Below are 15,896 nucleotides of genomic sequence, written 5' to 3'. Positions count from 1 at the left end.
TGATTCGGGCTAGAAACCGCAGAAGTTGGTGGCTGAGTTTGGTGAAGTGTGTGAAAGAAGAGAGCTGAGAGTAAATGTGAATAAGAGCAAGGTTATTATGTTCAGTAGGGTTAAGGGACAAACTAATTCGGAGGTAAGTTTGAATGGAGAAAAACTAGAGGAAGTGAAGTGTTTTAGATATCTGAGAGTGGATTTAGCAGCGGATGGAAGCATGGAAGTGGGAGTGAGTCACAGGTTGGCGTAGGGGGTGAAGGTTCTAGGAGCGTTGAAGAATGTGTGGAGGCGAGAACGTTATCTCGGAGAGGAGAAATGAGTATGTTTGAAGGAATAGTGGTGCCAATAATAATATATGGTTGCGCGGTGTGGGCTATAGATAAGGTTTTGCGGAGGAAATGAAATGTTTGAGGACGATATGTTGTGTGAGGTGCTTGATCGAGTAAGTAATGAAAGGGTAAGAGAGATATGTGGTAATAGAGAGTGTGGTAGATAGAGCAAAAGAGGGAAATTTGAACACTCACCTTTATCACCTTTGCCTTTGTAAAATGGCACTATGGATGGATTCCGCCAACGCTCAGGCACTTCACCATGAACCATAAATACACTTGAATATTCTTACCAGCCAGACAACAACACAGTCACACCCTTTTTGAATAAATTCCACAATATCATCCAAACCCTCCACCTTGCCAGCTTTCGTTTTCCGCAAAGCTTTCACTACCTCTTCTCTGTTTACCAATGTCGATGGGAGTTTTGGGCTCAGCTCTATCAAATTTACAGTAGAAAATGAAAGTATTGGTATGCAAACATTTTTAGATAGCATGATCTATAGGCAAGGAAACAAGTTAGGTTTAGCAAACACAGAAAACCTACCAATGTATGCTCATATATCTATCATTACTCATCTCAACCAGACAGAGTTGAACTATCACTTCTTCCTATTTTCCTTAGGACATTACGTATTTGCAGTCCAGAGTATGTTGATGATGAGTTTGAGAATAGATATTCTATTGGATCTAAGTTAAAGTACCCAAGATCTTTCATTGGCAAATTCCTTAACTTAGCAAAGAAATCATTTTAAAGAGTTGAGCCAAAACCTCCCATTGACAAGAACAATCTTTTAGTTCTCCCTTTTAGTAATAATTTCACTTAACTTTCCATGCTGCTTAAATCCTTTAATGTAAATGTTCCCTTCAGCAACAATAATACTATGAAGAATATCTTAATAAGGAGCTCACCAGAAAATTCTCATGGATGCATCTATAAGGTCCAGAGTATGTTGATGATGAGGTTGAAAATATATACTCTATTGGATCTGCGTTAAAGTACCCAGGGTCTTTCATTGATATATCCTTTAAGTTAGCAAAGAAATCATTTTAAAGAGTTGAGCCTAAACCTCCCATTGACAACAAGAAGCTGATAGTTCTCCCTTTTATTAATAATTTTACTTTCAATCCACGTTGCTTAAATCCTTTGATGTAAATGTTGCCTTCAACAACAATTATACTATAAGAATATCTTAATGAAAAACTCGCCAGAAAATTCTCTTGGATGCATCTATGAAGTGCCACGTAGAAATTGTGATAAATTTTATGTTGGGCAGACTGGTAAGGATATTTCTGTTAAACTTAAGCAACAGAAATATAAGAACATGACATGAATCAAATGTCTTGTTTAATCAGGTTAAAAATCAGGATCATTGTATTGACTCTGGTAATGCCATCTCAGTTATAAACCCTAACTCCAGTACCACGAGAAATGTCATTGAATTTTCTATTAGACACAAAAAGAACTATAATCTGTGAAGGTTTATATAAATTGAATGACTTTATTGTTGGCGACTAAAAGGGGAGGGAGCGGGGGGGCTGGAAATCCCACCTCTCTTAATTTCTTAATTTTCCAAAAGAAGGAACAGAGGGGGCCAGGTGAGGATATTCCAAAAAAGGCCCAGTCCTCTGTTCTTAACGCTACCTCGCTAACGCGGGAAATGGCGAATAGTATAAAAGAAAAGAGAGAATATATATATATATATATATATATATATATATATATATATATATATATATATATATATATATATATATATATATATATATATATATATATATATATATATATATATAAAGAGTGAATTGGAGCGATGTGGTATACAGGGGTTGACGTGCTGTCAGTGGATTGAATCAAAGCATGTGAAGCGTCCGGGGTAAACCATGGAAAGCTGTGTAGGTATGTATATTTGCGTGTGTGGACGTGTGTATGTACATGTGTATGGGGAGGGTTGGGCCATTTCTTTCGTCTGTTTCCTTGCGCTACCTCGCAAACGCGGGAGACAGCGACAAAGTATAAAAAAAAAAAAAAAAAAAAAAAAAATATATATATATATATATATATATATATATATATATATATATATATATATATTTGAGGCAAGTTGTTAGAAGCAGTGAAAAGTTTTTATCGAGGATGTAAGGCATGTGTCCGTGTAGGAAGAGAGGAAAGTGATTGGTTCTCAGTGAATGTAGGTTTACGGCAGGGGTGTGTGATGTCTCCATGGTTGTTTAATTTGTTTATGGATGGGGTTGTTAGGGAGGTGAATGCAAGAGTTTTGGAAAGAGGGGCAAGTATGAAGTTTGTTGGGGATGAGAGAGCTTGGGAAGTGAGTCAGTTGTTGTTCGCTGATGATATAGCGCTGGTGGCTGATTCATGTGAGAAACTGCAGAAGCTGGTGACTGAGTTTGGTAAAGTGTGTGAAAGAAGAAAGTTAAGAGTAAATGTGAATAGAGCAAGGTTATTAGGTACAGTAGGGTTGAGGGTCAAGTCAATTGGGAGGTGAGTTTGAATGGAGAGAAACTGGAGGAAGTGAAGTGTTTTAGATATCTGGGAGTGGATCTGGCAGCGGATGGAACCATGGAAGCGGAAGTGGATCATAGGGTGGGGGAGGGGGCGAAAACTCTGGGAGCCTTGAAGAATGTGTGGAAGTCGAGAACATTATCTCCGAAAGCAAAAATGAGTATGTTTGAAAGAATAGTGGTTCCAACAATGTTGTATGGTTGCGAGGCGTGGGCTATGGATAGAGTTGTGCGCAGGAGGATGGATGTGCTGGAAATGAGATGTTTGAGGACAATGTGTGGTGTGAGGTGGTTTGATCGAGTAAGTAACGTAAGGGTAAGAGAGATGTGTGGAAATAAAAAGAGCGTGGTTGAGAGAGCAGAAGAGGGTGTTTTGAAATGGTTCGGGCACATGGAGAGAATGAGTGAGGAAAGATTGACCAAGAGAATATATGTCTCGGAGGTGGAGGGAACGAGGAGAAGAGGGAGACCAAATTGGAGGTGGAAAGATGGAGTGAAAAAGATTTTGTGTGATCGGGCCTGAACATGCAGGAGGGTGAAAGGAGGGCAAGGAATAGAGTGAATTGGAGCGATGTGGTATACCGGGGTTGACGTGCTGTCAGTGGATTGAATCAAGGCATGTGAAGCGTCTGGGGTAAACCATGGAAAGCTGTGTAGGTATGTATATTTGCGTGTGTGGACGTATGTATATACATGTGTATGGGGGTGGGTTGGGCCATTTCTTTCGTCTGTTTCCTTGCGCTACCTCGCAAACGCGGGAGACAGCGACAAAGCAAAAAAAAAAAAAAAAAAAATATATATATATATATATATATATATATATATATATATATATATATATATATATATATATATATATATATATATATATATATACGTACAGAGCAGTGTGTAAGTAGGAGAGATGGCCAGAAAGCGTTATTGGATTACCTTTTAATTGATAGGCGCGTGAAAGAGAGACTTTTGGATGTTAATGTGCTGAGAGGTGCATCTGGAGGGACGTCTGATCATTATGTTGTGGAGTCGAAGGTGAAGATTTGTAGAGGTTTTCAGAAAAGAAGAGAGAATGTTAAGGTGAAAAGAGTGGTGAGAATAAGTAAGCTTGGGAAGGACACTTGTAAAAGGAAGTACTAGGAGACACTGAGTAGAGAATGGAAAAAGGTGAGATCAAAGGAGGTAAGGGGAGTGGGGAGGAATGGGATGTATTTAGGGAAGCAGTGATGGCTTGCTAAAGAGATGCTTGTAAAATAAGAAGCGTGGGAGGTGGGCAGAGTAGAAAGGGTAGTGAGTGGTAGAATGAAGAAGTAAGATTATTAGTGAAAGAGAGAGGCATTTCGACGATTTTTGCAAAGAAATAATGCAAATGAGTGGGAAATGTACAAATGTAAGAGACAGGAGGTCAAGAGAAAGGTGCAAGAGGTGAAAAAGTGGGCAAATGAGAGTTGGGGTGAGAGAGTATCAATAAATTTTACGGATAATAAAAAGATTTTTGGAAGGAGGTGAATAATGTGCTAAGACGAGGGAACAAATGGGAACTTCAGTGATGCGGCTAACTGGGAGGTAATAACAAGTACTGGTGATGTGAGAAGCACATGGAGTGAGTATTTTGAAGGTTTGTTGAATGCGTTTGATGATAGAGTGGCAGATATAGGGTGCTTTGGTTGAGGTGGTGTGCAAAGTGAGAGGGTTTGGGAAAATGATTTGGTAAACAGAGAAGAGGTAGTAAAAGCTTTGCGGAAGATGAAAGCTGGAAAGGCAGCAGGTTTGAATGGTATTGCAGCGGACGTTATTAAAAAACGTAGTAACTGTATTGTTGACTGGTTGGTAAGGTTATTTAGTGTATGTGTGACTCACGATGAGGTGACTGAGGATTGGCGGAATGCTTGGATAGTGACATTCCAGAGAGAGAAAGGAGATAAAAGTGAATGTTCAAATTACAGAGGTATAACTTTGTTGAGAATTCCTGGTAAATTAAATGGGAAGGTATTGATTGAGAGGGTGAAAGCTTGTACAGAGCATCAGATTGGGGAAGAGCAGTGTGGTTTCAGAAATGGTAAAGAATGTTTGGATCAAGTGTTTGCTTTGAAGAGTGTATTTGAGAAATACTCAGAAAAGCAGATTGATTTGTATGTAGCATTTATGGATCTGGAGAAGGCATATGATAAAGTTGATAGAGATGCTCTGTGGAAGGTATCAAGAATATATGGTGTGGGAGGCAAGTTGTTAGAAGCAGTGAAAGGTTTTTATCGAGGATGTAAGGCATGTGTACGTGTAGGAAGAGAGAAAAGTGATTGGTTCTCAGTGAAAATAGGTTTGTGGCAGGGGTGTGTGAAGTCTCTATGGTTGTTTAATTTGTTTATAGATGGGGTTGTTAGGGAGGTGAATTTAAGAGTTATGGAAAGATGGGCAAGTATGCAGTCTGTTGTGGATGAGAGAGCTAGGGAAGTGAGTCAGCTGTTGTTCGCTGATGATACAGCCCTGGTGTCTAAAGAGCGTGGTTGAGAGAGCAGAAGAGGGTGTTTTGAAGTGGTTTGGGCACATGGAGAGGATGAGTGAGGAAAGATTGACCAAGAGGATATATGTGTCGGAGGTGGAGGGAGCAAGGAGAAGAGGGAGACCAAATTGGAGGTGGAATAATGGAGTGAAAAAGATTTTGTGTGATCGGGGCCTGAACATGCAGGAGGGTGAAAGGAGGGCAAGGAATAGAGTGAATTGGAGCGATGTGGTATACCGGGGTTGACGTGCTGTCAGTGGATTGAATCAAGGCATGTGAAGCGTCTGGGGTAAACCATGGAAAGCTGTGTAGGTATGTATATTTGCGTGTGTGGACGTATGTATATACATGTGTATGGGGGTGGGTTGGGCCATTTCTTTCGTCTGTTTCTTTGCGCTACCTCGCAAACGCGGGAGACAGCGACAAAGCAAAAAAAAAAAAAAAAATTATATATATATATATATATATATATATATATATATATATATATATATATATATATATATATATATATATATATATATATATATATATATATATATATATATTTTTTCTATACTTTGTCGCTGTCTCCCGCGTTTGTGAGGTAGCGCAAGGAAACAGACGAAAGAAATGGCCCAACCCCCCCCCATACACATGTATATACATACGTCCACACACGCAAATATACATACCTACACAGCTTTCCATGGTTTACCCCAGACGCTTCACATGCCTTGATTCAATCCACTGACAGCACGTCAACCCCGGTATACCACATCGCTCCAATTCACTCTATTCCTTGCCCTCCTTTCACCCTCCTGCATGTTCAGGCCCCGATCACACAAAATCTTTTTCACTCCATCTTTCCACCTCAAATTTGGTCTCCCTCTTCTCCTTGCTCCCTCCACCTCCGACACATATATCCTCTTGGTCAATCTTTCCTCACTCATCCTCTGCATGTGCCCAAACCACTTTAAAACACCCTCTTCTGCTCTCTCAACCACGCTCTTTTTATTTCCACACATCTCTCTTACCCTTACGTTACTCACTCGATCAAACCACCTCACACCACACATTGTCCTCAAACATCTCATTTCCAGCACATCCATCCTCCTGCGCACAACTCTATCCATAGCCCACGCCTCGCAACCATACAGCATTGTTGGAACCACTATTCCTTCAAACATACCCATTTTTGCTTTCCGAGATAATGTTCTCGACTTCCACACATTCTTCAAGGCCCCCAGAATTTTCGCCCCCTCCCCCACCCTATGATCCACTTCCGCTTCCATGGTTCCATCCGCTGGCAGATCCACTCCCAGATATCTAAAACACTTCACTTCCTCCAGTTTCTCTCCATTCAAACTCACCTCCCAATTGACTTGACCCTCAACCCTACTGTACCTAATAACCTTGCTCTTATTCACATTTACTCTTAACTTTCTTCTTCCACACACTTTACCAAACTCAGTCACCAGCTTCTGCAGTTTCTCACATGAATCAGCCACCAGCGCTGTATCATCAGCGAACAACAACTGACTCACTTCCCAAGCTCTCTCATCCCCAACAGACTTCATACTTGCCCCTCTTTCCAAAACTCTTGCATTCACCTCCCTAACAACCACATCCATAAACAAATTAAACAACCATGGAGACATCACACACCCCTGCCGTAAACCTACATTCACTGAGAACCAGTCACTTTCCTCTCTTCCTACACGTACACATGCCTTACATCCTCGATAAAAACTTTTCACTGCTTCTAACAACTTGCCTCCCACACCATATATTCTTAATACCTTCCACAGAGCATCTCTATCAACTCTATCATATGCCTTCTCCAGATCCATAAATGCTACATACAAATCCATTTGCTTTTCTAAGTATTTCTCACATACATTCTTCAAAGCAAACACCTGATCCACACATCCTCTACCACTTCTGAAACCACACTGCTCTTCCCCAATCTCATGCTCTGTACATGCCTTCACCCCCTCAATCAATACCCTCCCATATGATTTACTAGGAATACTCAACAAACTTATACCTCTGTAATTTGAGCACTCACTCTTATCCCCTTTGCCTTTGTACAATGGCACTATGCACGCATTCCGCCAATCCTCAGGCACCTCACCATGAGTCATACATACATTAAATAACCTTACCAACCAGTCAACAATACAGTCACCCCCTTTTTTAATAAATTCCACTGCAATACCATCCAAACCTGCTGCCTTGCCGGCTTTCATCTTCCGCAAAGCTTTCACTACCTCTTCTCTGTTTACCAAATCATTTTCCCTAACCCTCTCACTTTGCACACCACCTCGACCAAAACACCCTATATCTGCCACTCTATCATCAAACACATTCAACAAACCTTCAAAATACTCACTCCATCTCCTTCTCACATCACCACTACTTGTTATCACCTCCCCATTTGCGCCCTTCACTGAAGTTCCCATTTGCTCCCTTGTCTTACGCACTTTATTTACCTCCTTCCAGAACTTCTTTTTATTCTCCCTAAAATTTAATGATACTCTCTCACCCCAACTCTCATTTGCCCTTTTTTTCACCTCTTGCACCTTTTTCGTGACCTCTTGTCTCTTTCTTTTATACATCTCCCACTCAATTGCATTTTTTTCCTGCAAAAATCGTCCAAATGCCTCTCTCTTCTCTTTCACTAATACTCTTACTTCTTCATCCCACCACTCACTACCCTTTCTAATCAACCCACCTCCCACTCTTCTCATGCCACAAGCATCTTTTGCGCAATCCATCACTGATTCCCTAAATACATCCCATTCCTCCCCCACTCCCCTTGCTTCCATTGTTCTCACCTTTTTCCATTCTGTACTCAGTCTCTCCTGGTACTTCCTCACACAGGTCTCCTTCTCAAGCTCACTTACTCTCACCACCCTCTTCACCCCAACATTCACTCTTCTTTCCTGAAAACCCATACAAATCTTCACCTTAGCCTCCACAAGATGATGATCAGACATCAGATTAGATATACATATATATATATATATATATATATATATATATATATATATATATATATATATATATATATATATATATATATATATATATATATATATATATATATATATATGTATATTTGTGTACATTGAGATGTATAGGTATGTATATTATGAGTATATTGGTCGAGGTGGTGAGCAAAGTGACAGGGCTAGGGAAAATGATTTGATAAACAGAGAAGAGGCAGTGAAAGTTTCCGGAAAATGAAAGCCGGCAAGGCAGCGGGTTTGGTGGTATTGCAGTGAAATTTATTAAAAAAGGGGGTGACTGTATTGTCGACTGGTTGGTAAGGTTATTTAATGTAAGTGTGATTCATGGTGAGGTGCCTGAGGCTTGGCGGTATGCTTACATAGTGCCATTGTACAAATGCAAAGGGGTTAAGTGTGAGTGCTCAAATTACAGAGGTATAAATTGTTGAGTATTCCTGGTGAATTATATGGGAGGGTATTAATTGAGAGGGTGAACACATGTACAGAGCATCAGATTTGGGAAGAGCAGTGTGGTTTTAGAAGTGGTAGAGGATGTGTGGATCAGGTGTTTGCTTTGAAGAATTTATGTGAGAAATACTTAGAAAGGGAAATGGATTTGTATGTAGCATTTATGGATCTAGAGAAGGCATATGATAGAGTTGATAGAGATGTTCTGTGGAAGGCACTAAGAATATATGGTGTGGGAGGCAAGTTGTTAGAAGCAGTGAAAAGTTTTTATCGAGGATGCAGGGCATGTGTGCGTGTAGGAAAAGAGAAAAGTGATTCTCACTGAATGTAGGTTTGCGGCAGGGGTGTGTGATGTCTCCATGGTTGTTTAATTTGTAAATGGATGGGGTTGTTAGGGAGGTGAATGCAAGGGTTTTGGAAAGAGGGGCAATTATGTAGTCTGTTGTTGATGAGAGAGCTTTGGAAGTGAGTCAGTTGTTGCTCGCTGATGATACAGTGCTGGTGGCTGATTCATGTGTGAAACTGCAGAAGCTGGCGACTGAGTTTGGTAAAATGTGTGAAAGAAGAAATTTGAGAGTAAATGTGAATAAGAGCAAGGTTTTTAGGTACAGTAGGGTTGAGGGTCAAGTCAACTGGGAGGTAAGTTTGAAGGGAGAAAAACTGGAGGATGTAAAGTGTTTTAGATCTGGGAGTGGATCTGGCAGCGGATGGAACCATGGAAGCGGAAGTGAATCATAGGGTGGGGAGGCGACGAAAATTCTGGGAGCCTTGAAGAATGTTTTGAAGTCGAGAACATTATCTCAGAAACCAAAAATGGGTATGTTTGAAGGAATATTGGTTCCAATAATGTTGTATGGTTGCGAGGCGTGGGGTATGGATAGAGTTGTGCGCAGGAGGGTGGATGTGCTGGAAATGAGATATTTGAGGACAATATGTGGTGTGAGGTGGCTTGATCGAGTATGCAATGTAAGGGTAAGAGAGATGTGTGGAAATAAAAAGAGTATGGTTGAGGGAGCAGAAGAGGGTGTTTTGAAATGGTTTGGTCACATGAAGAGAATGAGTGAGGAAAGATTGACGAATAGGATGTATGTCTCAGAGGTGGAGGGAAGGAGGAGAAGTGGGAGACCAAATTGGAGGTGGAAAGATGGAGTGAAAAAGATTTTGAGTGATCGGGGCCTGAACATGTAGGAGGATGAAAGGCGTGCAAGGAATAGAGTGAATTGGAGCGATATGTTTTCCCGGGGTCGACGTGCAGTCAATAGATTGAACCAGGGCTTGTGAAGCGTCTGGGGTAAACCATATAAAGGTCTGTGGGGCCTGGATGTGGAGAGGGAGCTGTGGTTTAGATGTATTATTGCATGACAACTAGAGACTGCGTGTGAACGAATGGTGCCTTTGTTATCTTTTCCTAGCGCTAACTCGCACACATGACGGGGGAGGGGGCTGTTATTACATGTGTGACGAGGTGGCGATGGGAATGAATAAAGGCAGACAGTATGAATTGTGTACATGTGTATATATGTATATGTTCTGTGTGTGTATATATGTATGAATACATTGAGATGTATAGGTATGTACATTTGCGTGTTTGGACATGTATGAATATGCATGTGTATGTGGGTGGGTTAGGCCATTATTTCTTCTGTTTCCTTTTTTTTTCTTATTGTTGCCTTAATCCTCTATTTGGCATGCGAGTAAGTCTAACTCTTTACAGCATATGTTGTCTTGGTTGATGTTAAGATCGGGGCTGCATAACCCTGATCTGGTATGGAAGGGGTTGCAGAGATCCATCTCCTGAAGTGCGCCTTCTGTTGTGTTAAGTTTATGTTAAGTTTATGTTTACCTGATCATTACTTATTTCTTATGGACGTGTTTGTCAGTTGATGGTTGCCTGATTGTTGCTATTTCGTGAAGTCTGGTGAAAGTGAGATAGTCTTTACCAGTTTATCCCTTACACTATGTGTGCAGGGAAGTGTTGATGAGTTTGTCACCTCAACATCTCTTGTTATGCTTTACATGTAGGTGTTGGTGGGGTGGTGGCTGGTGTTCTGCCTGGTCATCACTACCGGGTTCAGGTCATCACTGATCGCTCACCTGACTGTCCAGGGAACGTCTCATCCCATAGACACCCTCCAAGATGTGCTGGAACAAGAAAGCTGGAACTGGGGTACGGAAGCCAAGCTGTATAAGGGCGCCGTTATAGAGTATTTCACGAAGCATGAAGACTCGTCTGTCAAGCAGATATTACAAAGGATGGAGGTTAGTTGTTGCCAACAACATCTGCTTGTGAACTACTTAATGATTTAGACTAGAAGTAAACACATGTGGACATTTAGTATCATGTTTCCTTCAGGTAATATAATCTAAATTGGATGCCGATTTATATCACACTTATCATCCTGCTCCCATAACAAAATGCCATATAACATTCAGCATCAGATTGATATTGACGTAATGGAGACAAGAGGTCGTCTCTTAATACATGATGTCGGACACAGACAAACAAACACAAAATCAAACAGAAGCGTTATGTACCAGCAACACAAGAACAATAACATTCACAGACACACACAAAAGGTGAGAAGCAACAGGACATACTCAAAGCATCAGACAAGGCACGACACGAGACTCTGCTTCTTACATTCTTTTTCTATGAAATTTCCGCTATTTTTTTTTCTCAACACAGTTTCTTTTACAGTCGCTTTACTAGTGTAATTCGGTACATCGAGGTTCTACCTTTTCTCGTAACAAATTTTCAAGTCTTAGACAAAGGTCTAAGTGGCCAGGCCTTAAGTGAGATTTGAAAGCCAAAAAATCTTGAGGGTGAAAACCCGCCTTCCAAGAAAAAGTCAGACAGTGGATGTCAAGAGAGACATGAACAGGTTGAGGGTCTCAAATCTCATCCGAGTTGGGATCACAGCGGACTTTCCTTGCGTAATGGCGAGGGTACACAAGTTGCCAGTTAGAGAACAGAATCCAGAGTAATAGATGCGGAAGAGGGAAAGAGAAGCAACGCTGCGTCATGTGACAGATGAGCGGAGGTTTGAGGCCAGACTGGGTTCTTCCGTACTTTTTCCTCTATTCATAAATGATCGTCCATCTATCTCTAGTCCTTGTTACCACTGTTGAGATCATCCATATAAACAATGGCCACTATGTCTCCTTCATTGTTAATGTGGCGATCTTATAGAATTCTCTTGCTTCCATCGTCTTTTCCTCATCCTACAGCTATGCCACTGTTAGAAATTGACACTAAAACCAACGGAGGGGCTCAAACTAAATCCTCCTTTCTTCTGTAAAGTTCATCCATCATCTCTTCTTCTCTGTACTTGTAGCTATAATTAAGACGTCGTTTAGTCTGTGCCAATTGGTCTGTAGCTATGAAAAGGATATATGCACAGACAAGACGAAGAAGTCCAGAAGGGAGAGGAGCTAGTCCTCCATTTCTATGTCAGTCTTCTCATGAAAATCTATATTAACCACTTTACTGATAACAATTCCTAATCACATAGATTCATAAATGAACATATACATTGCCCATCTAGCAAGTACCTGCAAACAGAAAGTATTACGCACAACAAAAGCATCAAGCTAATAACAAACAAACCCGACAATAGCAGGAAAGTAAAGGAAAAATTAATGAAATAGTTTGATTCTCATCCATACATAACAAGAAGCATGTTGTCCTCATCTGAACTTATGTACAATAAATTCTTCTTGACCAGTTGTTGGATTCGGAGAAAGCGCTGCAGAAGGTGATGGCTGGAAGCTACACGTTAATTGTGTTCAAAAACTACATCGACGTGATCATCGCCTCCCGCTACACTGACACCCGCGGCAATACACCTTTCTACATTAGCAATAAAGGATTTTCTGTGTTAGCTAACTTAGGATGGGGATTCAGGCGAGTATATGTTGTTTTGCACCAAGCTTTGCTGATTTACTGCCTCCATTTCAGAGAAAGATGTAATGAAATTCCCGTAATCATCAAGTTACAGTTAAGGTATTTTGCCTGATATTCTTCATATATCTTTCATCATCAAGCAATTGTCTTTAGTGGTATATAGTCCTGTAAATTGTTTCGTTATATAAAAGTTATGCAATGTTACATAACAGGAATATCTTAGCCTCTATGTCGATCATAAAGGAGAAAATGAACTTTACTCCATGATAGAACTGTTTCAGAAACTTGATATGTGTCATAATCATTTTCTTACCAGGTACATAGCCACAGATTCACTTATTCTTTTATTTGCTCTTAGTAAAATCCTGATCATTATCGCACATGAAAGTGGCGAGTTCTCTCATATATTCCCCAGAGAAGAGAAGTCTATACTATATTCCAGCTAGCAAGCAAGGATCAAGTATTTGATTTTCATTGACAATTTGAAATTTGATGAAATTATCAACTTCTCGAGTAATATACAGACACATGGAATGCTTCACAGGAAATGTAAACTTATCCAGACCAATACTGTCTTCAAACTAAATATTCCAATAACAAGAAGGTTTTCAGGAACACATTCTCAGGTGTAAAACATTCAAAGGCAAGGTCGGTAATCTCATCTTTACATTTCCCTTTGAAAAATATAGTATTTTCCATAAATTTTTCTAATTTGCTATTTTCTTATCTTGTTGTCATAATAACTTTCCACATATGTTTGTTCTGTTTGCTAGATGTACATTAGTCTTGCACTACTGTGGTTGTACGTAAGTCTTCCGGCGTGATAGGAGTCCGCTCCAGGATTTTGGAACACTGTTCACAACTCCCACTTCCCGTGCAGAGAAAGGAGTCAAGATATAGAACTAAGTCCTCAAACTAACGATAATTCAGGTGAGTGAATTTCTTTAAAACAGAACACTTTCATATCTTCCTCAGAAAGGGGGCGCCGTTTTACCGTCGTTTTAATCAGATGTTGATGCAAATGGAAGCTGCTGGTATTACAGCCTACTGGACTAAGGACGTCATCACAAAACGTGTGAAGGAGAACAGAGAAGGAATATCCATGGACGCCCAGGGAGGCTCTGCAGTCACATCGAAGGTAAACATTACTTGAAGTTGCTTTAGTGTATATGTTGTCTTCAACTATGACTACAATAATATTCCTGTAGTCCCCAGGACAATGGCCTCAGTACAATAATATTCCTGTAGACCCTAGGACAATGGCCTCAGTCACGACACCAGTCTCCTAACAATGTAGTAAACTGAAGTGAAGTAACATACGATATTTTCCTGCTTTACAGGACGAGAAGAAAGAGGTGGTGCTGGGGCTGGAGCACCTGCAGGGAGCCTTTTACCTGTTGCTACTGGGCTCCGGCCTCGCCTTCCTCACCCTGCTTGGGGAGAACCTCGCCCACTCACGCCTCAAGCACTAACTATCAGTAGAATTATGGTAAACATCAGCTCAACTGAGGACCTGAAAAGAACTAAAAGCTTTACTAATGGTATTATTACAAAGGATCCCGAATAAAGAAAATGTGTTTTTTAGACGGAATTATGGCTTTAAGGAACCAGGATGTCCCTGTCCACACGAGTGTGATGGCTGTCATATGGCAACACTTTTCAAGTGGGAGTTGTGGTTTCAATGCATTGCACATGACATCTCAGACTGAGTGTGAAAGAATGTGGCTTTTTGTGTTTGTTCATTACTTACTCGATGAAACCACCTCACAAAACAGAATGTCCTCAGGCATCTCATTTCTGACACATCCATCCTCCTCCGCACATCTCTATCCATTGCCCACGCTTCGCAATCATATAACATTATTGCAACCACTATTTCTTCAAACATTCCCATTTTTGCTTTCCGAAATAGTGTTCTTGCCTTCCACACACTGTTCAACGCTCCCAGAACTTTCGCCCCCTCCCCCACCTTTTGACTCACTTCCGCTTCCATGGTTCCATCCGCTACCAAATCCACTTCCAGATCTCTAAAACACTTCACTTCCTCCAGTTTTTCTCAATTCAAACTTACCTCCTAATTGACTTGTCCCTCAACCCTACTGTACCTAATAATCTTGCTTTTATTTACATTCACTCCCAGCTTCTTCTTTCACACACACTTTACCAAACTCAGTCACCAGCTTCTGCAGTTTCTCACCCGGCTCAGCCACCAGTGCTGTATCATCAGCGAACAACAACTGACTCACTTCCCAAGCTCTCTCATCCACAACAGACTGCATACTTGCCCCTCTCTCCAAAACTCTTGCATTTACCTCCCTAGAGACCCCATCCATAAACAAATTTAACAACCATGGAGACATTACGCACCCCTGCTACAAACCGACATTCACTAATAACTAGTCACATTCCTCTCTTCCTGCCGGTATACATGCCTTACATTCTCGATGAAAACTTTTCACTTCTTCTAAAAACTTGCCTCCCACACCATATATTCTTAATACCTTCCACAGACCATCTCTATCAACTCTATCATATGTCTTCTCCAGATCCATAAATGCTACAAACAAATCCATTTGGTTTTCCAAGTAATACTCACATACGTTCCTCAAAGCAAACACCTGATCCACACATGATCTACCACTTCTGAAACCACACTGCTCTTCCCTAAATCTGCTGCCCTATACATGCCTTCACCCTCTCAATCAATACTCTCCAATATGATTTCCCAGGAATACTAAACAAACTTATATCTTTGTAATTTCAGCACTCACCTTTATCCCCTTTGCCTTTGTACAAGAGCACTATGAATGTATTCCGCCAATCCTCAGGCACCTCACCAAGAGTCATACATACATTAAATTTCCTTACCAACCAGTCAACAGCAGTCACTCCCTTCTTTGATAGATTCCGCTGCATACCCGCTGCCTTGCCAGCTTACATCTTCCCCAAAGCTTTTACTACCTCTTCTATGTTTACCCAATCATTCTCCCTGACCCTCTCACTTCGCACACCACCTCGACCAAAACACCCTATATCTGGCACTCTATCATCTAACACATACAACAAACCTTCAAAATAATCACTCCATCTCCTTCTCACATCACCACTACATATTCTCACCTCCCCGTTAGCCCCCTTCACCGATGTTCCCATTATGTTCTCTTGTCTTACGCACTTCATGTAACTCCATC

General features: G+C 40.8%; 1 protein-coding gene across 1 annotated transcript in view; it reads left to right on the top strand.

Moving 5' to 3' along the window:
• The window catches only part of LOC139757346 (glutamate receptor-like), a 48,611-nt gene extending 34,043 nt beyond the window's left edge, over positions 1-14,568 (top strand). The window contains exons 7-10 of the mRNA XM_071677769.1: positions 10,824-11,060; positions 12,527-12,709; positions 13,685-13,843; positions 14,046-14,568. Coding sequence (XP_071533870.1) covers positions 10,824-11,060; positions 12,527-12,709; positions 13,685-13,843; positions 14,046-14,177 — 711 coding nt within the window. The 3' untranslated portion in view covers positions 14,178-14,568. The remainder of the gene's footprint in view (positions 1-10,823; positions 11,061-12,526; positions 12,710-13,684; positions 13,844-14,045) is intronic.
• Positions 14,569-15,896: the final 1,328 nt, after the last annotated feature.

The sequence above is a fragment of the Panulirus ornatus genome, chromosome 25 (genome assembly GCF_036320965.1).
Source record: "Panulirus ornatus isolate Po-2019 chromosome 25, ASM3632096v1, whole genome shotgun sequence".
NCBI classification, from domain to species: Eukaryota; Metazoa; Arthropoda; class Malacostraca; order Decapoda; family Palinuridae; genus Panulirus; species Panulirus ornatus.
Note: the sequence above shows the minus strand (reverse complement) of the source record. Positions and strands in the feature narration are given on the sequence as shown.